Source organism: Pelecanus crispus, chromosome 13, assembly GCF_030463565.1.
Source record: "Pelecanus crispus isolate bPelCri1 chromosome 13, bPelCri1.pri, whole genome shotgun sequence".
Taxonomy (NCBI): Eukaryota; Metazoa; Chordata; class Aves; order Pelecaniformes; family Pelecanidae; genus Pelecanus; species Pelecanus crispus.
In genome coordinates this window covers 12,748,447-12,771,752 of record NC_134655.1, presented here as the reverse complement: position 1 = coordinate 12,771,752, position 23,306 = coordinate 12,748,447, and the positions used below count along the sequence as shown (strand labels likewise).

Sequence of the window (23,306 nt, the reverse complement as noted above, 5' to 3'; positions counted from 1 at the left end):
AATTGAAAGGGAAAAGGGGCTGGGGTGTTGCTGAGCACCAGCTTCGCCCTGGTGCTGGTTGTTTTTGCCCTGTCCAAGCTCCAGAGGAGCTGTGGGGTGGTTCCGGGCCCCAGTGCCCCACAGCTGTGAACAGACCATGCTCTGCCTGCCCCGTCCTGGTGGGAGAGCGGGGCCATGGCAGGGGTAGGCCGCTGGGGCTGCTTTCAACCCTGTCCCCGGGAAAGTCACCCAGGCCCAGGCCTGTCTGGACCCACGCACCCCTGGAGGTCTGTGCCCTGCCCCCCGTCACCTGCCCGGCCTGCGGCTTGCTGGCGCAACCCCGCCAGCCCGGCCTGAGTGCTGGGACCGCTGCCGGCCTCTGGTTTCTGGCACCTTCGCCCCCTGAGGGGAGCGGCTGGGGCCTCCCCACGCGTTTTTCCCGGTGCTGCTGGCTCGGCGCAGGGTAGCGCCATCTTCTACGGCACTGGCCGCCTCCGTGTCATCGTGCCGTAACTCCCCGTGGGAGCTGCTGCCGCGCCGCAGGGGCTGCCGTGCTGAGGCAGGCGGTGGGCGGGGGAGCCGGCGTGGTGGCTGCGGCCCTGCTCCGCGCTGTGTGTGCAGGCTTGGTCCTGCCGGCACCGACCGCCTCTGTCTCTGTCCCCATGGATAAGCCCCCGCTACCTGCAGAGCTGCAGCACCACCTATGCGTGGCCCTTCGGTGCCGTGGCCGAGCTGCTCGGTGAGCACCAGGCGCCGTGGGGAGAAGGGCCCCAGGCAGGGCCCCGTGGGCCTTGGCCCTGCACAGGGCTCGGTGTGCCCCGACAGCCCGCGTGCGGCCTGTGCCTGGGCTTCAGCCCTGACCCCGGGATGGCTGAGGTGTCAGCGCAAGCTGTGGTGTGTTTTAAAAAAAAAAAAACCCTGCTCAGATGTAATAAACAGCCTCTCCATAACGTGCATGATGCACTGAGAGGATGTGAAGATCACGGAGATTTTAGTAGTTGCTGCGGTGATTGCTGGGTGGATTCGCACAGCTCACCCGCAACTCCCTCAGCCCTGGCAGCAGCGGGCCCCGCTCATCGGCGTCCAGCCGGTGCAGCGGCGTGTCCCCACATAGTGGTGTGTCCCCACGCAGCGGTGTGTCCCCATGTGCTTTGTGCCGCCTGCCTCCAGCACGCCCACCCCACCTCACTGCTGGGAAGGACATTCCCTGCCTCCAGGAGGTTTAGCCAGTGTGCCACCTCCCTTCCTGGACGCAACCTCCTGTTTGGAAGAGAGGAGGTTTGGGAAACTGCTCTTGCTCCTTGCAGCTGACCTGAGGGCAAAGAGGGTTTGGGAGGGAACAAGGGTGAAATACCGCTGTTTTTTACTGCCCGGGTTTCTTCTATCTGTAGATAATGCTTTGCATCGCAGCATGACAGCTAAGCTTTTCTGCATTGATGTTGTGGAGCTCAAGGGTCACCTTTGTCTAACTTTTACAGATAACTGGGCAGGAATGACTCCTCGCAAACTCGACTGCATGCTCAGGTAATGAGCTATGAGCCCTCGCACATCCAGCAGCTGGACTGGATTCTCCTCTCTCCTGTGAGCGTTGCCACTGGCCTTTGGCTTCCTATTGTAAGCATCCGGTGTTAACTTATACACCTCTCTCCCTGCTTTTTCCTTCCCTTCTCAGTGTACAGAGGTGCAAAATAACTGTTCCTATACATGTACACGGTCTGCCTCAATGTGTAATGGCTGGTCTAGGGACCCATAGCAAACTTTTTGCATATCATTAACCACCCTAACGTAAGCCATTTGGCTCCTTGGTGTGCAAACTGTGTAATAAGCAGAGGAGGTGCTTTTGTGCTGGGACATAGAGAAGGTCCACATAAAACTGAACATATGTGCTGAAGTCAAACCAAGAGTCCTTTTCTGTAGACTCATGTTACGGAGGAGTTTCCCCTCTTGTCTGTCTTACTCTGTGGATGCTGAAATGAGTCGTGGCTTTAGAGGACGCGTTTATATCATGTTAATCTTTCTATGTGAAATATTTTTCTATAGTGATGAGAGAGAGTGAGGCAGGCTAATGGCAAGAGATTTAAAGCGTGATATCGTGTGATAAAGAATTTCAGTTCAGTGGGGCTTGTCTTGTAATTACATAACTAACTTCAATGAAAATAGGTTTTAAGCTTTTACTTGAACAGTGATGCAAGCCTTACAGAGAGGGTGTAACTTTACCAGGGCATTTTGAGCCCAAACACACACAGAAAGGCCTTTGCCAGGATGAGGGGTGGTTTTGCCAAAGCGGCTCTGCCTTCTTGATGCTCCTTTGGTTGCCTCTTGGACTAGAGCTTTTTAAGGCTGGAGGAAGGAGTCTTTCAGTGTGAAACTCCTGCCCTTTCTCTTTTGTTATAGCTTATCTACAGGGGTGAAGGGGCTGGGGCTTGGTTTTGTTTCTGTCTGACCATTTCATTTGATACAAGCAAAATGTGGGGGAGCAAAGCAGAGAAAATTGTTTCTTTAAATGCAGAAGACACATAACCACAGCACTTCAGAAAAGTGAGTGGGGTTCAGGAAATAAAAACCAGAGGCCCTGTCCCCTTCCTTGCCCTGTCATTGTGTGCGGTGGTGGAGGGCCATCCCCTTGCTGGTACAAACTGTCCAGAGGGGACAGTGAGAGGTGGGGCTTGGTGCAGAATTATGAAGAACAGGCACATGGGGTTTCCCTGGCCAGCTGTTGGCCTGGGTATGCAGTGCTGGAAACAGATTGCCTTGCTCCTCTACTTCTTGAGTTCCCTGTCTGTAATGTCAAAAATGTTGTGGAGGTGCTTAGGGTAAATTAGGGTTTGGAGTCCTTCCCTAGGTGCTAAAGAAATCCTTCTTGTGAGTAACTCTTCCTGACCATTTATGTGGTTCTTCAGTGGTGAAGGCAGTATAGGACTGGCAGGATTTGGCTTCTTTACCAGCAATGCAGCCATCCCGAGTCTTTCCTGTTGAACAGGAGCTAAGCTCCTTTTTGCAAAGTTACGAGCAGTAATGTGCCTGGAGTGAGGCAGCCCCATTTCCAGCTCCTTTCTGCTTTGCTTGCTTTCAGCTTTGGTTTCACAGAGAAGAATGTGAAGAGAGACCACATGTCCATTGGATTGTATGGCTTCAAGTCTGGCTCTACGCAGCTGGGGAAGGATGCCATCATCTTCACCAGACTGGAGGGGCTCTCAGCACAGGGCTGCTTTCCCAGACCTACATGGACCATGTCCATGCTGAGACAGTGATTATCCCACGGGTGTCATTCAACCAGCAAAATGGTGTTATCTCTTGGCTGAGTGACCGAGCTGCTACCCTCCTCCAAAGTGACATGGGGGACCAGTGGCACTGCCACGATGCTGAGGGCACAGGCTGCCTGCCGCTGTCCCTTGGCCACACGCACACAGCACAATGTCTGGAGAGGGTGAGAATAACTGTAATCAGTGCTGCACCTGGAGAATCCCTGCAGCAGGCCTTGCTGTTAACATGCTGCCATGTAGCATTATTCCCTTTTTCCTTGGGCTAGAACTTGCTGTGTGTCTGCTTGGGGGCATCTGCTGCTAACCTGGCTCCTGGAAAGCCTTTGCAGTCATGCCACTGACCTATGGGCTACCTGTTTCTGTCTCTTACCCCCTGCCATGCAGACCCATGTACGCATCCCCGGCCCAGGAGCTATGCTCTCTGCTGCTTTTCTACACCTGTAATGGCCTTTGGTGCCACCTGGGCATGCTGGCCTACTTCCAGCCTGTGTTTCCTTCATGCCAAAGGGAGCTGAGAATATACAGCTCTCTGGCACTGCTTGTATATTATCAGCTGGCATGACATTGCTGCCCCCGACTCGGCTTGATACTCTTAAGTATTTTTCTTCAAAGCATCCTACTGTTATGTCTGTCCTGGCTCAGTCTCTCTCTGAGACCATCCTCCTGTAGTCTGTCCTGTGTCACACTTCTCTGGAGTGTCAAGCCTGCGGCTGGGTCTTTGCAGCTAGATTTTTTTGTGCTCCTGTGGCAAAAGGGAGGTAGGTGGGACTGGGCAACCCTGTTCTCCTTGGCTCTGTGGCTTCTAGAGAAAATAATTGTTACTGAAGACTCTTTGCCTAGCCTGGACGCCATCCTGGAGCATACCCTCTTCAACACCAAGAAGGAGCTGTTGGCACAGTTTGATGCCATTCCAGGCAAAAAGGGCACACGCATCCTCATCTGGAACATATGCAGGTATGGGGCTGGGGCGTGCGGTGAGGCAGCGGTGCCCTGAGGATGGGGAAGACCTAAAAGCAGAGACAGCTTCAGCACAGCACCTGGCCTGGGTGGTCTAAGCTCGCTGTCATCCAGCCTCACCACTGGAGGAAAAAATGCAGGGATTTCTCCCTCCTCCCTGTGTATGATTGAGTGCTTGGGCTGCTCACTGGGAGTTAGGAGAGATGGGTCTAGTTCTGTCTGTCACAGGCATGTTCTTTTTTTCAGAGGAAACTAATTAATACACTTACTTCCTTTTCCCATCTGTGCAATGGAACTTCCATATTTCTGTATTATCAAGACTGTTCTGAAGTGTTCTGCACAGAAATACCTGTAATTAAATGACTGACTAATGAGATCCATGGAGCATGTGAAATACGCTGCTTTATGTGCTTCTCAGGAAGTTCCCTTGGGATCCTGATATGGAAGAGCAGACTGGGGTGTTGATGATTAGAGGAGACTGTCTGTATTTTTGTGTTTGGTGTTTTTCAGAAATAAAGACAGGAAGCTGGAGCTGGATTTTGATATGGACGAGCATGGTATTCAGATAGCAAAGTTCCTTGCAGATGATGGCGAGATCCCCAGCAGAAAGGTTCTGCACCCTCAGGAGATGGTTTCCAGAGTTTCCTGGCCTGAAAATAGAGTAAGTTGACAAGAGCTGAAAAGGAGCAGGATGGCCCTTCCCCAGCTTTGTTCTGTGCATGACTCACAGGGGATGAAAAATATTAAATCCAAACAAGATTTTGGATTCACCTGGAAAAGACTACATGTGACTAGAATTCTCCTGCCTGTTCTGTTGCGCTGTCTCCTCTTCCAGGCAAACTGCAATATCTTGTACCTGAAGACTCGCATGCAGATTGTCCTGTAACAGAAGAAGGTGAACACTCAGCTATTTGCCAAGAGCCTGGCCAACGTTGAATATGATTTTTACAAGCCAAGATTCATTGTATCCTCCCTGCCACGTCTTGGCACTCTGCTCCCACAGCAGCCTCAGCACACTGGGGGGTTCCAGACCAACCTCACAGCTGGGCTCAGGCCCATCTGGTCTGATGCATAAAGAAACGCAGGATTTAAATGACTAGAGAGGCTGAATTATCTTTTCCTTCCTGTCTTCTGGTCACCTTTGAGAAGCCAAATCCTGATGTGAAGCTCAGAAGGGAGCCCTCAAAGCTGCTGCTGCTGGACCAGTCGGTGATAGGGCTCATGGCTCACCCTGTGTGTGAGCAGGTCCCTGCCATAGCCCAAGGCTGATGTGCTGTGTCAGGGAGAATGAGGTGGAGAAGGGCTTGAGGCTTTTGCTGACTGGTCAGTTTTGCTTGGGAAAATATCTGCTGAAATGTATTTTAAATGACAGTGTTATTCAATTGAGTGGAAAAAACACTTTATCAAAATGTATTATGAGACCAGAAAAGCTTTTCTTCCCCTCTGTCCTGTTTGTCAGCAGCTGGTTGCTGACTTTTCCCGGCTGACTAGAAGTTGGTCATTTGAGTTCTTGGAGCATGTTGATTCTCATTCCCAACACCCACTCCTAGGCCACCCCAGCTCTTTGGGAATAAGATGACTTTTTTGGCTTACCTGCTGATAGGTGCTTTTGGAGAGCAGTGTCCACAGAACAGAAACCAGTATCCCAAGTAAAGTCAAGTGCAAAGAACAATCTGCCCTTCAAATCTCTTCCACAAAGAGCTTTGCTTAAGCTGTTTTAAGCTACACCTAAGCATCTTTTATCCCCCCTCCTCCTATATGCTTTAAAGGTCATTTTGTGTCATGAATTTCTGTGCTTATATTAGTATGAAAAGATTGACCAAAGATGGAAAGGCGTTACTTAAATTCTATACCTACGGACTTAGTCAGGAATTGGAGAACCAGCAAAGCTGCTTTCCTGCTTTTGTAGCTTCACAGTAGTTCACATCTGTGTGCTAATGCTTTCTCCAGGGATTGTACAGCCACTGTGTTTTGAGATGATTTGCAGACATGCAGCAGGTTAGAAACCTGCAGTGGTAGTGCCCAAGCAGTAGTGGGTTTCCACTTGCTTTCCAAGGTGCTTTGGCCTTGCATAGCCGGTGCACATAAAATAACAGAGCCTTGAGATTTGGAGTTTAGCACCTGTTGTGTACAGCTAAAGTAGCATTGTATTGGAAAGCACATGATGACTACGTACATTGCAAACACATGAGCTCTGACTCTAAGAAGTAAGCAAATTGAAATGTATTTAGACAAGAAGTAGTTAATGGAGTATTTTAATCCTAAACCCACAGTTCCCCATCTAATAGCGGTCTGTCTAGAACTGATTTTGTGAAACTGGAGTCTACTGAAGGAGAGCTCGCTCTTCTTTGATGGACCTTAGTGTCATTGTTAGTTGTTAAGACTTCTTTAGCCCTGACTGGATGTGCTTGATTTGGTTTTGTAAACATTGGTTATTTATCTTTTAATCACAAGTAAAATTATTAGTCATTAGTTGTCTCATTTGTGATCTACTCCAAGGCAGTTTTCTTTGGCCAGACCTTGCCTGTTCTATTATCAGGGTAATGTAAATGCATATCAGAGTTTTTATTAAAGCTATAACCAAGGCATATCTTGACTTGGCAGTGACAGACTGGCTCCGCTCAGTACTGCTGTTTCCAGCTCCCCTCCAGTCAGTTATGTGTGTTCTTATCTGTGATTATTGGCTGTGTGCATGGGGTTGTTGTTAGCAGGCCAAGGCTGAGCACTTTTTCCCTGCTGAAGAGGGAAGGTGTTGTGCTGAGGAACGCAGCGCAGGCTGCTTGATGCTGTGGCCTCTCTGGAATGTTTCACTCCTTCCTGTGGAACTCGGGCATCCACCCTGCTCCTCCTCTGGAGCTTGTTGTTTATTTCTTCCTTGACACATTTTCCCTCAGAGCAAAAGGTTGAGGATCACCTTTGGATTCACCTGCAAGAACAAAAGCCACTATGGGATCGTGACATATCACAACAACTGGCTCATCAGATCCTATGAGAAGGTGGGTTGTCAAAGGCAGGTGTGTAGCCGGACTCGTCTTTTACCCCTTTTTATCTGGGAGAGGGGAGAATGGGGCTTTGCAAAAAGCAGCCTTGTCTTAGATCCTTACTTCTACATTGCACCGTGTCCAAAGTTGAACAAGGAGACCTGGTGTGTCCCTAGGATCAGATCAGTGTGTGCATCTGCACAGTGGGTGCCTGTCCGGGTTTTAGGTAACTAGAGATGTCCAGCTGCTGTTTAATACTGCTGTGGCTGGAGGTGCTACCAGAGGGCGGGCAGCCTGCCTCTCCTAAAGGATGATTTCCAGAAGTGGATCTGCTCTGGCAGGATAGCCTGGACTCTGCTAGGAAGTGGTTGCTGAAACATTTGCTTCTAGGTGTTATCTTGCAGCAGTATCTCATACCTTGGAGGTATGCCATAGATAATTCTGGTCTGTTAGTTAAGCCAGCCTGTGCTCTGCTTTCTGGAAGAAAAAGCTTCAGTATTATATGCCCAAAATACCTTTGCAGGGAGGTTTGTCAGGTGTTTGTACCTCACATGTGCTGTTGGTGTGCAATGCACAGGCCATGGTGTTACCATCAACCTTTGTATCAGGGCTTTGGGGTGTCAGTGCTCCCCAAAGAACTACTTTTTTTTTGTTCTGAGCAGAATTGGCTAAAGCAGCTCTTTCCCTTCATTTCTGGCTCCTGGTGCAGGGAGGAGGTGTAGGTGTGATTGGTGTAATTGAATGCAACTTCCTGAATCGAGCACATGACAGAGGACTTTGAAGAAGGCAAAGAGTACCAGTAAGAGAGACCTGTGCCCAAGGCTGCTGTTTGGAGAGGGTTTTGCTGTGATACAGCCTTTGTTCTGAGCACTGCACATGTTCTTAGGTCTGTTTATTGTGAAGTAGCCCCAGATTGGCCCATTTTTTCCTTCCCTAGTGCCCCTAGAGAGCATAGAGAATTTTATCCTAAATGTCTGGTGCAAACATATAGCCTTGGGCTGTGGAAAGGACGGTCTCTGTGTTCCTATGCTCATTCCCTCACAAGACTCCAGCCCTTAGGAGACTCCTCTGAAATAAAATGGGGCCTGTGTTCATGTACACTTTAGCAGAGCTGTCCAAACAGGGAACACACCTATAAAGCCAAAAGAAAAAGTCACGTGCTCACATGGAGCATCCAGTTAAAGGGTGCAGCAGAAACAGGCAACATCCTCCCTCCAGGCAGTAGCTTTCCTAGGGGTGCAGTACTCCACACTTTGGGAAAGGCTGCACTTCAGGAAAGGGACCTGTAGCCTGAATTTTTTTATGGTGATATTGGCCCATTTTTTGCAGCTGTGGGGTGGGTGATACAGAAGGGCTGCTAAGGTGCCAACCTAAAACCTGCAATCACAAGCATAAGTAAGGTTCTTGGGGAAGGGGTTTGTGTTTGCCCTGGTTGTTCCTTGCGCTGCCTGTTGTGCCAGTGGGAGTTGCCCAGCTTCTTATGGAGTTCTTCCTTCCAGATGGACAATTGCTGTGCTGGGACAGAAACTCAACAGCTATTAGAAGGTGAAGATGGTACAGATGAACTTGGGAAATGTGGATGCAGCTTGCATGACAGCGTAGGAACCAGTTTGCCACTGCTCCGATCTTTGCCAGCGTTAAAGGCCTGGGGGTTTCCCTTGGCCAGGGTGGGGTGGGAATGTGCCACCAGGAGGAGCAGAGGCTGCTGAGGGGTGACTGGACGACACCCTTCCTATAGGGCATTGAGATTTGAACCTGTGGAGTTTGGCCCGGTGGTTACTGGGAGGGATGCCACACCATGGGCAGCGTGTCCCCGGGAGAACAGAGTCATGGTGGCTGCCCTGGACCATTCCATGTTCTGTGCCAAATGGGCTGGGATTGCTTTGGGGTCAGGTGGCAGCACTTGTTCTGAACAGCCTTTCCTGGTGTTTACTCCACACTTGAAATACTCAGACTGAGCATTGGTTTTTGCAGAGAGAGACCACATCAGATGTGGGTAAATGTGAAGAGTGCCTGAAGTGGAGGAAGCTCCCTGACCAGGTTGACCGTACATTATTAACAGAAAGTAGGTTTTGTCATCTCCATGCTGTCATGGTTTAACCCCAGCCAGCAACTAAGCACCATGCAGCCGCTCACTTGTTCCCCCTGCCCCGGTGGGATGGGGGAGAGAATTGGACGAATTAGAGTGAGAAAACTCCTGGGTTGAGGTAAGAACAGTTTAATAATTGAAATAAAATAATAACAATATAATAATAGTAATATACAAAGCAAGTGATGCACAATGCAATTGCTCACCACCTGCCGACTGATACCCAACCAGTTCCTGAGCAGGAATCACTCCCCCCCAGCCAACCCCCCCCAGTTTATATACTGAGCATGATGTCATATGGTATGGAATAGCCCTTTGGTCAGTTTGGATCAACTATTCTGGCTGTGCCCCCTCCCAGTTTCTTGTGCACCTGGCAGAGCGTGGGAAGCTGAAAAAGTCCTTGACTAGCATAAGCAGTACTTAGCAACAACTAAAAACATCAGTGTGTTATCAGCATTATTCTCATACTAAATCCAAGACAGAGCACTGTGCCAGCTACTAGGAAGAAAATTAACTCTGTCCCAGCTGAAACCAGGACACATACCCTCCCCAAATACAGGTAGGAGACTCATGAATTGAGTCCTGGATGATTTTTTTCCATGCCATCTCACATCCTTGAAATACAAATGCTTGACTTCCTGCTTCCCTTCCACATACCTGTGAATACAGATCTTCATTAAAACAGGCGATGTCAAAAAAGGAACATGTTTTAGTACACGCTTGCTTTGATCACTGCCTGACCCCCTTTTTCCTCAATGTCTTTAAAAGAACAGCTGTTGATCTAGAGGAATCTGGCCATTTAAATTACAGTGCTTCTGAAGGACTGGATGGGTTTTAGTTAAATGTGCTGATTGAATTACAGTCAAATGGCAAAACTGCTAATAACAAAATACAATTTCTTGCTGAGATCTCCTGACCTGTTGGAGAATAAAAAAACCTCAAATGCTAAGCAGAAAGAACTGGTAGAGTTGGGACTGAGTCCAACCATCTGGATGTTACTGAAGGAAAGTCCTTTTATCTGATCAATAAATTCCAGGGTGCAACCAGTTTATACGGCTGAATTGCTGTTATCTGTTCAAGTTTGGCATTGCACAAAGATAGATAAGAGAGCCTTCATGATAAATTATTAAGGAAATCAGTTGGCTCTGGGGGTCGAGGAGTAAGTTTTCATAGCCTAGAAACTAGATAATAAAGCCACTTTTCAACAGAGGAGGAAGCTGATACAGGACTGCCTCCATTTAAAGCTCTTTGATACATTAAAAGTCAGTTATCTGGAAGAGGAAGCAACACAGATTACAGATGGGAGACAGTTCTTTGTCAAGCCAGACAAATGGACTGTGGGATTTGTGAGCACCTTCAGACTGACCTGGTTCAACTGAGCAATCAGCAAGGTGGTGGCAGACCAGAGCAAGCATGTAAGGTACTGTAGAAGGAGTAATTAGGATTGCCTAGGTGTACAGATAATTTCTAAGTTAGCAGTATCATCTTAGGACAGAGACGTAAGAATGTGTTGGACAGTTCACCAAAAACACCTGTGCAGTACTTGTGGCTGCCAGAAAAGTAACAGTTTCATTTCTGTTTTAAGCCTGTATATGCAGGATTTTTATCTTGTGCTTCAGGACATCACTGCAAATACATAGTGGTGCATAGAGGGAACTTTTCCTATAGACTGTTTCCACGTAACTCATGACTGGGACAGTTCCTTTCCTTTGAAGCAGCTGGTTTTCATGAGCTATGCTGCTCACATGGGTTACGATGCATTCCTCTGTCAACTCAAAACTGAAGCATAAATGACTGGCATAATATGTGGTGTGCTGAATGAACTCTGTCTCATAGTTTGTACTTCATTTCATCTATGTTATTTTGGGATTCAAGTGGCTCTTTTTCCTGTAGCCTTTAAGCACAGTGTTTGATTCTTCAGCTGTATTCTTGATCTTCTTTTATATGAAATCCTAAAGGATTAGAGACATTGCATAGGTGTCCAAACCATGAAGATTTTTGGTGGGAGAGGGGAGTCAAACTGTTCTTTCACACATTCAGGCATGGTTGACTGCTCTTGTTGCAGAAGCTGTTTGGCACCCGAGGAGCAGGAATAGAGTGATGAGAAGAGACCAGGTACAGACAGAAACGCCAGAAGGGCTGAGTATATCCAGTTCCAGTTTGCAGCTCAGCTACCTGGAGCAAGGATGGGGGAAAGAGAGGCAGGCGCTGGGTGTCCTGCATACAGGAGATGTCTGCTGCTTTTCTCTTGTTGTCCTGTTGTTCTCCAGGTGAAAGAATGTTTTACCCCTTGGTAAGACAGCAAGGAGAAACTTGCTCTTTTTCTTCCATTTTGTTGGTCTAGGGAGCTGGATGGAGAAGGGAAGAGGAGATTGTTATCATCATCTGGGGAGAGCGTGGAACAGCAAGTGAGGCAGGAGGGAGAAGGCTGCAGGAGCCAGCACAAGGAAAGCCTTGATGCTGCAGGGCTTGGCTGGTTCTCAGCCCTGTCTCACTGGAACACTTATTTGTGTTCCCTCCTGCCAAGAGAGGTGCCAACATGTGAAGATGTTGGAGTATCATATAAAATGAGAATTTGATTCTTATTTGTGTACAGCTTGGATGTGCTTAAAACTCTTAACAGTAACAGGGATCAGGGCAGTTCCAGTCCCTGCACTCAATCCTACCCTGTCCTGCCTAGTCCTAGTGTGTTCCTTCCTGCCTCTCCTGGCTAGAAGAGGGTGCAGAAAGCTGGGGTTGCAGCACAGGTCCTGTGTGGCCTCTTTCCCCATTTTAAGGTTAACTCGTTATATTAAAGACTCTGATGTTTTGAATTTTCAGGAGAAGTGTCTTTCAGACATGGCTGCCCAGGATGGGTTCTCTGGGCAGCTCTGTGACACTGCAGTGAGGGACCCTTTGTGGCAGGTGGTGTTTCAAAGACTGCTGCAAGACTGCTCCTGTTTGGCTCTTCCCTTTTGGATGGAAGGGGAAATGAGGCGAGCAGCTGTGGTGCTGGCATGACCCACAGTGGAGCACCCTGGCACAGCGTACCAGGGGGTTTCCTGAACTGGGGAAACCTGAGGGGAGTGGAGACACCCACCAGGAGCTGGCAGCTCGTGTGAGAGTGGCTGATGAGAGCTGGGTGGTGCCAGGAGCAGCCACGGCCAAGCCCCCACAGCTACAAAAGAAACCCCTGGAGAGCATCAGCCAGGGCATGGTGCGGCAGGGTGTGCAGGAAGGGTGCTGTAACTCTGCTGGCTCGATCAGGGAGCAGTGGTCTCTACCGGGCAGAAGGCTATGTCTTCAACTTGATGCAGCTTCCCAGACAGAACTCTGATGGGAACATGCTGCTTCCCAGGTGCCAGGCTGCAGGGTGTGCCCTACTCTTACACCAGTACTGGATGGCTGCAGAGGAAATCCTCAGCTTAGTGGCAGAGCTCCGGAAGGAGGTGATTAGGTTGAGGAGTATCAGGGAGTCCGAGAGAGAACCGCACCCTACCTTCCCTGGGACAGGCCTGTCAGGCAGACAGGACACATGATACGGCGGATTCCCTATCCTCTCTCCACCTGGCTGAGCACGGTGACTTAAGGGATAGGGGGGAATGGCAACAAGTTCCTTCCTGACGCAGCAGGCGCATCTCCTCTGTGACTACCCCACCTTCCCAGGTGCCCTTGCATAATAGGTGCGAGGCTCTGCAAATGGAACCAAACAGTGATGAGGACGATGGTCCATCTAGGTTGGAGGTGTTGCTAAGGTCAAGTCAGCCTGTGCCCCACATCAAAACCACTTCCATTAAGAAAAAAAGACAGGTTATTGTTGTGGGAGACTCTCTTCTGAGGGGAACAGAAGGCCCAATATGCCAACCAGTTAGTAATGTCCCCTGGGAATCTGCTTTTGAAGGTATTGGGGTCCCTAAATGCTGGTTGCTTTTTAAGAGCCATCTCTTAAGAGCATAGAACCAGGCAATTTCAAAGTGTCAGAAGTCAAGCAAATGGGGCAGAAGGCTGGCTTGGGTGAGCAGGGATCTTCTAGAACTTAGGTGGAAAAGGAAAGCATATGGACAATGGAAGCAAGGATGGGTGACACAGGAGGACTGCAGAGATGCTGTTTGCCATTGTAGGGAGAAAATACATGCGGCCAAAGCTCAATTAGATTTCAAGCTGGCCAATACTGTGAAGGACAACAAAAAGGTCTTTTTAAAATATGTTAACGGCAAAAGGAGGATCAGAGATAACATTGGTCTGTTACTTGATGAGATTGGTCATCTCACAAATAGGGACGTAGACAAAGCGGAGACATCTAATGCCTTCTTTGCCTCTGTCTTCAACACCACTGATGGGCCCTGGGACCCCTGTAGCCCTGTGTTGGAAGACAGTGACTGCGGGGATGATGACCTTGCAGCCAAACCTGAACTTGTTTGAGACTTGCTGCTCCAGGTGGATGTGCATAAGTCTGTGGGGCCCAATGGGATTCATCCCAGGGTACTGGAAGAGCTGGTCGATGGCATCACAGGACCTCTCTCCATTATTTTTCAATGGTCTTGGGAGGCTGGAGAGGTCCCAGTAGACTGGAAGCTGGCAAACATTGTCCTAGTTTTCAAGAAGGGTAAGAAGGAACACCCTGGTAATTACAGGCCTGTCAGTGTCACTTCAGTGCCTGGTAAAATTATGGAGAATTATTATTCTGGGAGTTACTGAAAAACACTTGAGAGACAATGCAGTCATTGGTCACAGCCAGCATAGGTTCACAAGGGGAAAGTCCTATTTAACAAACTTAATTGTTAGTTGACCAAGGGAAGCCAGTAGGTGTGTTTTTATTTTAGGAAAGCTTTTGATACTGTCTCTCACAGTATCCTTCTGGACAAAATATCCAGCACACTGCTAGACAAGTCCATAATACAATGCATGAGCAATTGGTTGACAGGTCGGGCTTGGTATGGGTTATGGTAAATGGGGTTATATCAGGCTGGCAGCCAGTCACCAATGGGGTTCCCCAGGGCTCAACTTCAGGGCAAGTGCTTTTTAATGTTTTCATAAATGATCTGGATGCAGGAATGTACATTAAATAAGCTTGCTGATGATACTAAACAAGGAGGAGCTGTGGACTCTCTCAAGGATAGAGAGGCCTTAGAGAGAGATCTGGATAGACTAGAGAGCTGGGCAATCACCAACCATATGAAGTTTAACAAGAGCAAGTGCCAAATTCTGCACCTGTGATGGGGTAGTCCTGGTTATACATACAAACTGGGATAGCAGCCCCACAGAAAGAGATCTGGGGGTTTGGGTTGATGGCAAGCTGAATATGAGTCAACAGTGTGCCCTGGTAGCCAAAAGGGCCAACTGTATCCTGGGGTGCATCAAACACAGCATCACTAGCTGGTCAAGGGAGGTGATTGTCCCACTCTACACTGTGCTGGTGCGGCCCCACCTCGAGTCCTGTGTGTAATTTTGGGTGCCTCAGTATAAGAAGGACATCAAACTGTTAGAGTGTTTCCAGAGGAGGGTGACCAAGATGGTGAAAGGCCTCCTGGGCAAGACTTAGGAGGAGCGGCTGAGGTCACTTGGTTTGTTCAGCTTGGAGAAGGCTGAGGAGTGACCTCATCACAGTCTACAACTTCCTCAAGGCAGGCAGGGGAACGGGAGGTGCTGATCTCCTCTCTCTGGTGACCACCGATAGAACATGAGGAAATTGAATGAAGCTGCGTCAGGGGAAGTTCAAATTGGACATTAGGAAAAGGTTCTTCACTGAGAGGGTGGTTGGTCACTGGAACAGGCTCCCCAGGCAAATGGTCATGGCACCAAGCCTGTCAGAGTCGAGGAGCATCCGGACAATGCTCTTAGTCATGTGGTTTAGCTTTAGGTAGTCCTGTGAGGAGCAGGGAGTTGGTCTTGATGATCCTTATGTGTCCCAACTCGAGATATTCTATGATTCTACTTGACAGATCAAAGGTGGAGAAAGCCCTATGGCTCAGCAGCAGAGACAGAGGAGGAAGAGAATTGCAGATCCTTAACACACAGGAGCACGAAGATATAATGGAGTGGGAGAATGTGAGAAGACCAGTGGAGAATATCTTTGTGGAACTGAAGACTATTTCAGCGGAGTAGGATGTGCTCCAGTGCAAGGTAGTGAATTTGTGGCTATGCATCCCTGCTGGTTTGGAGGGTGTTGGAGAGAGCAGGCCAAAGTGGGTTGAGGAGGAGTGACTTCTCCATAAAGAATGTAGTGGGCTGCTTCCTTGATCTGCTGACTCTTAACTTCTTCAGGCCTGGCAAAGCTCTTTTTATCTTCCTGATTGATATAGTTCCTGTGCATGCACCCTCCTCCCATTTCAGGTGGAGAAAACTGAGCGTGAGAAGTGTTGCCTGAAAGCAGAGTTCTTGAAATGCCAGCAGGAACTGGTGCTGCTCAGAGCTCAGAAGACGGAAGGCTTGCCCTGCAGCAAGAAATACATGTGTTACTGCCAAGCCGTGTGGCAGAAGCGGAAAGCAAAGCTGGTGAGGTCTGCAGAGGGGAAGGCTGAACTGATGGGGAGACTCAAGAATACAGAGATGCACTTAGGGGTGCTGAGGGAGGCACAGAGTTCCTGCAGGGGCCCAGAGAAAGAAGATGTGAAGAAGTCAGAGCTGTGGGTTGGCTGGTTGGCAGTCCCTGTCATCCCTAAGGTGGGGGGCAAGGGCAGGAGTCATTGTGGGCTGCTACTTCCATAGGACACTGCTTCCCTGGTATCCCTCACCCTGCTGTATAGGTAACCGCGTTATAAGTGAGGATCCTGCTGTTGTGAGGAGGTGGAATCACCAGATGAATCCAAATAATCGATCTGGCTTCAAAGATGCCCTGCAGACAGGTGCTTTGTCCATACTGTGTCTGTCCTACACTGTGCCACGTTGTTGCTGGATCCCTTGCACAGTGTTGGGTCTGTAATGGAAATAATGTCCCTGGTAGCCAAACTGGTATTAGAGGGACTGGGAGCTGATCTCTGCTAGTTGAGTTCCAAGGACGGTTATTGCTGGGGGAATCTTGATTTAATACCTGGCTGGTGGAACCTGCATGGAAATGGCTCAATTGTCTTACTGTACTTCTCTCCTCTTGGCTAAGGCTTGGTTTCCTGTGGTGCAGCTAACATATTGAGGGCTGTCGTTCACACTTTTTAAAGTTCACTTCCCCAGGTGTCGTGCCCTGCATCAATGCCCTGGCCTGCTTGGACCAGCAGTTTCACCTGCACTGTGAAGTTGGAGGCTGAAGAAAAAGGTGCTTATGGGACTGCTGCCTTTCCCCCTTTTCTCAAAAAGATGACTGCAGTCCAGAGAGAAGTTGGATCTCAGGAGAAAAACAGGCCCTTAACAGCAAGGTAAGGGGTAGGTTGCAGGCTACTGCCCCACACCATGTTCTGTCTTCTGTCCCTTGTTTGGGGTCTGTACTGAGGCTATGTGGAAGGTCTTGATGAGACGCAGGTTGCTGGAAGGAGCCCTGGCCAGAGCTAACAGATCTGTCCTGGGTAGTCTTCTCTTCCCTCCCTTTTTGAGAGAGGGGTGTGCAGGACTCAAATGCTCCTTCATCCTCCTGTGTCCAGACAGAGAAGGGGAGCAGGGTAGAACAGAGGGAGTAACAGAAATACTTGCCAAGTTGATGTTTTCAAGTCCTGCTGGTTTATGAGTATCAGAGTTAGCACCTTCGCACCCCGTAAGTTAAATTCATCTCCACGTGTACAGTTCTCCAGCCCCATGGTCAGTCTGGATGGCAGCTGACGTGATTGCCTCTCTACTGCTGGAGCATTCAGCTCTGTCTATGGACTGCTCTGTACAGCGGACATCTTTACCCAAGAGAAGCAAGGTACCTTTTGGCTTCCAGCAAGGAAGCGGGTTTCTGGCTGAGGAAATTTATCTGGACAAGTATCACATTCTCTTTAACTTTTGGGGGTGGTGAGAATTTATTTATTTATTTATTTATTTCAACTTCTCTTTCTCACACCCTCCTGAAACCTTTACCTCCCGTGTCATGGGCGAGCAATATGGGCTGCTCCCACACGGTGGCACTACTTGCCTGGCTGCGTCCCGCACTCGTCCCTTCTGCCTGCCCCGGGCATGCCCACCGGTTGCCCAGGGAAAAGCCTGCAGTGGGGCTTGCTGGGTTGTCGTCAGAGCAGAGGACCTTGGCATCTCTCTCTGTGGCCCTCTGCACATGATGCAGCCGGTTGGTGGAGCACAGATCGATCTGGTTGACCTTCTGCTCCTCCTTGCAGGATTTTGGGGAGGGAGAAGGCCGCTGGGTAACGCCAGCTTTGAAAACATTGTGTGATAAGAACAGTCCTGCTCATCCCTAGCTGGCTCAGAGCAGTAATTCTCAAAGCTGCTTCTCTCATCATGGTGGTGGGGCCAAACACCTCCTGTTGCTCCTGTTTTCCGTCCCTCAGCTCTTCCCCAGGCCCCTCTTGTTTCTCTTCACTGCTGCCATGCTGAACTACTTTTTCCAAACATGAGCTCTCCACAACACCTCCAACAAGCTCCATCAACATCTTTGCCCTCCAACCCTGTTCATCCCTCCCAACATCACTATAACTCCCCCACACTCTGCTTTTTCCTATGCTCCTCCTCGTGCCCACATTCCTTGTCCTGTTTGCCCAGTGCTGTTGGGAATCCATCTGAGGGCCTGGGCCATAACACAGACTAGCAGATGGACTGGTCTTTCCCTTCCTGCAGTCAGGCTTTTGATCGTGTTACAAGGGGTCAGGTATCCAGGGCTCTGACAGGCACAAGATCTGGTTAGTTTTGTGGACAAACACGATCCAAATGATTTTATAGCTGAAGAATCTTGGAATGGCAGCCCATTCAGAAACATACCTGCCTGCCATGTTTAGTGAAATGTGTCAGGAAGATGTATTTCAGACAGGACATTTAGCAAATTTCTGTGGGTTTTTTTTCTTCAGGGACTGCAGTTCAACCATACTGCTATCTCAGATGGGAGACTGGCCGTAGGGCTGGGTAGGTAGGGAGCCAGGGTCTTTGGGCTTTGTAGCTCTGCTACTGACATGTCCCCTGCATGAAGTGAGCATGATAGCTGCTTGTCCTAAAAAGAGAGCTAGTGTCAGGAGCATTATGCTATAGAGAGAGGCTGATGCCATGAGTTTCCCTCAGCAACAATCCTCTGTGCTGGGGCAGCAAATGGCTGGCTGGGGGAAGGATTGATCCCCACAGTCAAGGGATTGGTAGTTTGCTGCAGCTGCAGCAGGTATTGAGGTCTGAGGTCAGCTGTGCTGTGAACTGGGGGCACTCCAGCCTGCTCACCCTCTCTTTTTCTTTTTTCTTTTTCTTTTTTTTTTTTTTCCCCAGCAAGCACAGCTGACCAATAAAGAAGAAATATTGGAAAAGCATGAGGACCTAGTGGAAGCTTCACCCCCAGACCTGACTTGTCCTAGCCCTCCTACTTCTCTCCTTCAGAATTGCTTTGCAGTACCTTACCAAGAAAGGGAAAAACTTCTGGATATAAATCAGGAGAATATGAATGTAGGTGGCAGCTTGCACACCCATCTGCTCAAAGAGCAGCTGGGCATTCTGAGCAGCACCAGCCCTGCTAACAGTGTATCACACTGCCTCAAGACAGAGACTTCAGCATTGCACAGTAGCTCAGCAGGAGATCAGAAAGAGACTGGTGTGGTCTAGGGGAAGCTGGAAAAGCAAATGCCAAACTTAATAGCAGAAAGACAGGCTACAGACTTGAGTACGTGTGTAAATTCGTACAGGAGCACAAAACACATAGACAAGGGATTCTTTGTGGCTGTTAGTGTTTTGAAGACTGCTGCACGTGGTGAAGCTCCCATTTGGCTCTTCTGTTTTGGATGGAAGGCAAGACTTGACAGATCAAAGGTGGAGAAAGCCCCATGGCTCAGCGGTGGAGACAGAGGAGGAAGAGAATTGCAGGTCCTTAACACGCAGGAGCAGGAGTATATAATGGAGTGGGAGAATGTGAGAAGACCAGTGGAGAATATCTTTAAAGACTATTTCAGCAGACTGGGATTTGCTCCAGTGCAAGGTAGCAATCCCTGCTGGTTTGGAGGGTGTTGGAGAGAGCAGGCCAAAGCAGGTTGAGAAGGAGGGACTTCTCCATAAAGAACATAGTGGGCTTCTTCCTTGATCTGCTGACTCTTAACTTCTTCAGGCCTGGCAAAGCTCTTTTTTATCTTGCTGCTTGTGCTGGTTTTGGCTGGCATAGAGTTCATCTTCTTCATAGTAGCTTGTATGGTGCTACGTTTTAGTGTTGTGAATAAAACAGCCTTGATAACACATGCATGTTTGAGCAATTGCTGCGCAGTGCTTACACAGAGTCAAGGCCTTTTGTGCTCCTCACACTGCCCCACCAGTGAGTAGGTTGATGGGGTACAAGAAGCTGGGAGGGGGCACGGCTGGGACAGCTGCCCCAGCTGACCAAAGGGATATTCCATACCGTATGACATCGTGCTCAGCAATAAAAGCTGGGGGAAGAAGAAGGAAGGTGGGGGGACATTTGGAGTGATGGTGTTTGCCTTCCCAGGTGTCGTGGTTTAGTCCCAGCCAGCAACTCAGTACCACGCAGCCGCTCGCTCACTCCCCCTACCCTGATGGGATGGGGGAGAGAATCGGAGGAGTAAGAGTGAGAAACACTCCTGGGTTGAGATAAGAACAGTTTAATAATTGAAATAAAATAAAGTAAAATAATAATAATAACAATATAATAATAATAGTAATAATAATATACAAAGCAAGTGATGCACAATGCAATTGCTCACCACCCGACAACCGATACCCAGACAGTTCCCGAGCAGCAATTGCTGCTCCCCGGCCAACCCCCCCCAGTTTCTATACTGAGCATGACGTCATATGGTATGGAATAGCCCTTTGGTCAGTTTGGATCAACTATTCTGGCTGTGCCCCCTCCCAGTTTCTTGTGCGCCTGGCAGAGCATGGGAAGCTGAAAAAGTCCTTGACTAGCATAAGCAGTACTCAGCAACAACTAAAAACATCAGCATGTTATCAACATTCTTCTCCTATTAAATCCAAAACACAGCACTGTGCCTGCTGCTAGGAAGAAAATTAACTCTATCCCAGCCGAAACCAGGACACCAGGTAACTGTTATGCATGATGGAGCCCTGCTGTCCTGGAGATGGCTCTAAGCACCTGCCTGCAGATGGGAAGGAGTGAATCAATTGTTATTTTGCTTCGCGTGTGTGTGTGGCTTCTGCTTTACCTATTAAACTGTCTTTATCTCAACCCATGAGTTTCTTAGTTTTACCCTTCTGATTCTCTCCCCCATCCCACCAGGGGGAGTGAGTGAGCAGCTGTGTGGGGCTTAGTTGCTGGCCGGGGTTAAACCACAGCAGTCCTTTTTGGTGCCCAACGTGGGGTGTGAAGGGTTCAAGATAATGACACATTTGACTGGAATGTGCTAGATGAAATTAATAGCTGTTAATTATTGCTGTTAGCTATTAATTGACAGGCTCCTGTGCTTGCCATGGGTCTTGCTTGTCTTACTGTATGAGTCTAGTGCTTGTTAGTGGCTGCTTTTTGCTTTTGTTGCTCACTGTACTGCTTATCATCTTACTGTGCTGTGCCTGGGAACATTCTGGTAACAGCAATGGCCATGTGCCTGGGCTGGCAGATGGCCACAGCATCGCTGCTGGTTCTGTGCTGCTGTACTGGACAGGCTGGAACTCGAGTGTGAACTCGAGTCAAACGGACTGTGACCTGTAGATGAGTCCACATGGGAGCAGGACATGCCGAAGTGTTGGTGACCGTGGGTAAGTCCACACCAGAGCAGGTACACCTTGAAGCATCTGTAGTTGTGGTTATGTCCATGTCGCAGCAAGTGTACCTCTGAAAGGATTGTGGCCCAAGGATAAGTCCACACTGGAGAAGGTACACCTTGAAGCATCTGTGGTTGTGGTTATGTCCATGTCGCAGCAAGTATACCTCTGAAGGGATTGTGGCCCAAGGATAAGTCCACACTGGAGAAGGTACACCTTGAAGCATCTGTGGCTGTGGATAAGTCCATGCTGCAGCAGGTACACCTTGAAGCATCAGTGGCTGTGCATGAGGTCATGCTGGAACACCTTGAAGTCCATGACACTGCCGGTACACCCCTGAAGGGACTGCAGCCATGGGCAAGGCCAGGTTCACTCCTGAAGGGACTGTGGCTGTGGGTAAGGCCACGCTGGAGCAGGTATAGCTCTGACGGCATTGTGGCCCACAGAGAAGGCCATGCTGGAACAGGTGCACCTCAAAGTGACTGTGGCTGTGGATAAGTCTATGCCACAGCAGGTATACCCCTGGAGAGACGGTGGCTCATAGACAAGGCTCCACTTGGAGCAGGTACAAGGGACTGCACCGTCCGTAGATAAGTCCAAGCCAGAGCAGGGGCAAGGGAAGCGGTTCATTGCAATGTTAATTGCTATAACCTGACCCAACGGGACCAGGGGTGGAGATTGTAATGGATATACCTTTAAATTGTTGTAACCCATGATCTGAGATACATGTTACAGGGATTACTACAGCAGGAACCACCCGAACCAATGGAAGACAAGCCTTACAAGAAGCAGTGCAATTGCAGCAATGACCTGACCTGAGCTGGCTTCGATGCCCAATAACTCCACGTGGGCTCTAAACGCCTGCCTGCCAATGGGAAGTATTGAATGAATTCCTTATTTTGCTTTGCTTGTGCTCATAGCTTTTGCTTTACCTACTAAACGGTCTTTATTTCAACCCATGAGTTTTCTCACTTTTACCCTTCTGATTTCTCTCCCCCATCCCATCTGGGGGGAGTGAGTGAGTGGCTGTGTGGGGCTTAGTTGCTGGCTGAGGCTAAACCGTGACACTAATTGATATAGTTCCTGTGCATGCACCCTCCTCCCATTTCAGGTGGAGAAAACTGAGCGTGAGAAGTGTTGCCTGAAAGCAGAGTTCTTGAAATGCCAGCAGGAACTGGTGCTGCTCAGAGCTCAGAAGACGGAAGGCTTGCCCTGCAGCAAGAAATACATGTGTTACTGCCAAGCCGTGTGGCAGAAGCGGAAAGCAAAGCTGGTGAGGTCTGCAGAGGGGAAGGCTGAACTGATGGGGAGACTCAAGAATACAGAGATGCACTTAGGGGTGCTGAGGGAGGCACAGAGTTCCTGCAGGGGCCCAGAGAAAGAAGATGTGAAGAAGTCAGAGCTGTGGGTTGGCTGGTTGGCAGTCCCTGTCATCCCTAAGGTGGGGGGCAAGGGCAGGAGTCATTGTGGGCTGCTACTTCCATAGGACACTGCTTCCCTGGTATCCCTCACCCTGCTGTATAGGTAACCGCGTTATAAGTGAGGATCCTGCTGTTGTGAGGAGGTGGAATCACCAGATGAATCCAAATAATCGATCTGGCTTCAAAGATGCCCTGCAGACAGGTGCTTTGTCCATACTGTGTCTGTCCTACACTGTGCCACGTTGTTGCTGGATCCCTTGCACAGTGTTGGGTCTGTAATGGAGATAAGAATGGGATGGAGCAAGAAACCCCATTGTACGTAGTATTCCTGGTGGGAAGGGGGATAGCAGCTGGGTGTGTGATGGGAGGTATCAGATCCAGGTCCTTGCCACTGACTGTCCTCTTGGCTTTTGCCCTCTTGCCTACAGAGTTATGGAGAAACTTAAGAACCTGCATATGAATGTGAGCTGGCTTCTCTTTTTCATTCTCCCCCACTTGGAGCTCCAGGATATTAACTTTGAGTCGGATGTGGTGGATGAGATCTTGCAAAACATACTGGAGGATACAAACCTCATGCTGGAGTAGTCCTCTCTCTCCTGCTGCTGTACCTTTTGCACATGATCATTAATAAAACCCTGGTTTCTTGTGCTCTGGCTCATTGTTCTGGTGGGGCAGGGTGTTCTCCTCACCCTCCTCTGGTTTTGCAGGACTGGCATGGCTCTTCTGCTCTCCATTGCTGGGGGCTGGGGTTCCCCAGGCAATGGAAACCCAGAGGCAGTGTAAGCAGAGGGGACTGCAGCATGGGCATAGCTCCAGGCACAGCCAGGCTGGGTTATGCCTGGCCGGCGGACATCCCCAGTGG

At 49.2% G+C, this 23,306-nt stretch overlaps 1 protein-coding gene across 1 annotated transcript; it reads left to right on the top strand.

Annotated features, from left to right (window-relative positions):
* Positions 1–174: 174 nt before the first annotated feature.
* MORC4 (MORC family CW-type zinc finger 4) lies at positions 175–23,029 on the top strand. Its single transcript, XM_075720782.1, is given in 18 exon segments — positions 175–183; positions 601–718; positions 1,371–1,503; positions 3,053–3,159; positions 3,162–3,263; positions 4,049–4,196; positions 4,710–4,860; positions 7,094–7,195; positions 9,155–9,245; positions 12,516–12,606; positions 13,370–13,664; positions 15,582–15,743; positions 16,539–16,597; positions 17,437–17,515; positions 18,173–18,227; positions 21,083–21,183; positions 22,135–22,427; positions 22,873–23,029. Coding segments are annotated over 18 exon segments (2,253 nt in total).
* The last annotated feature ends 277 nt before the right edge of the window (positions 23,030–23,306 follow it).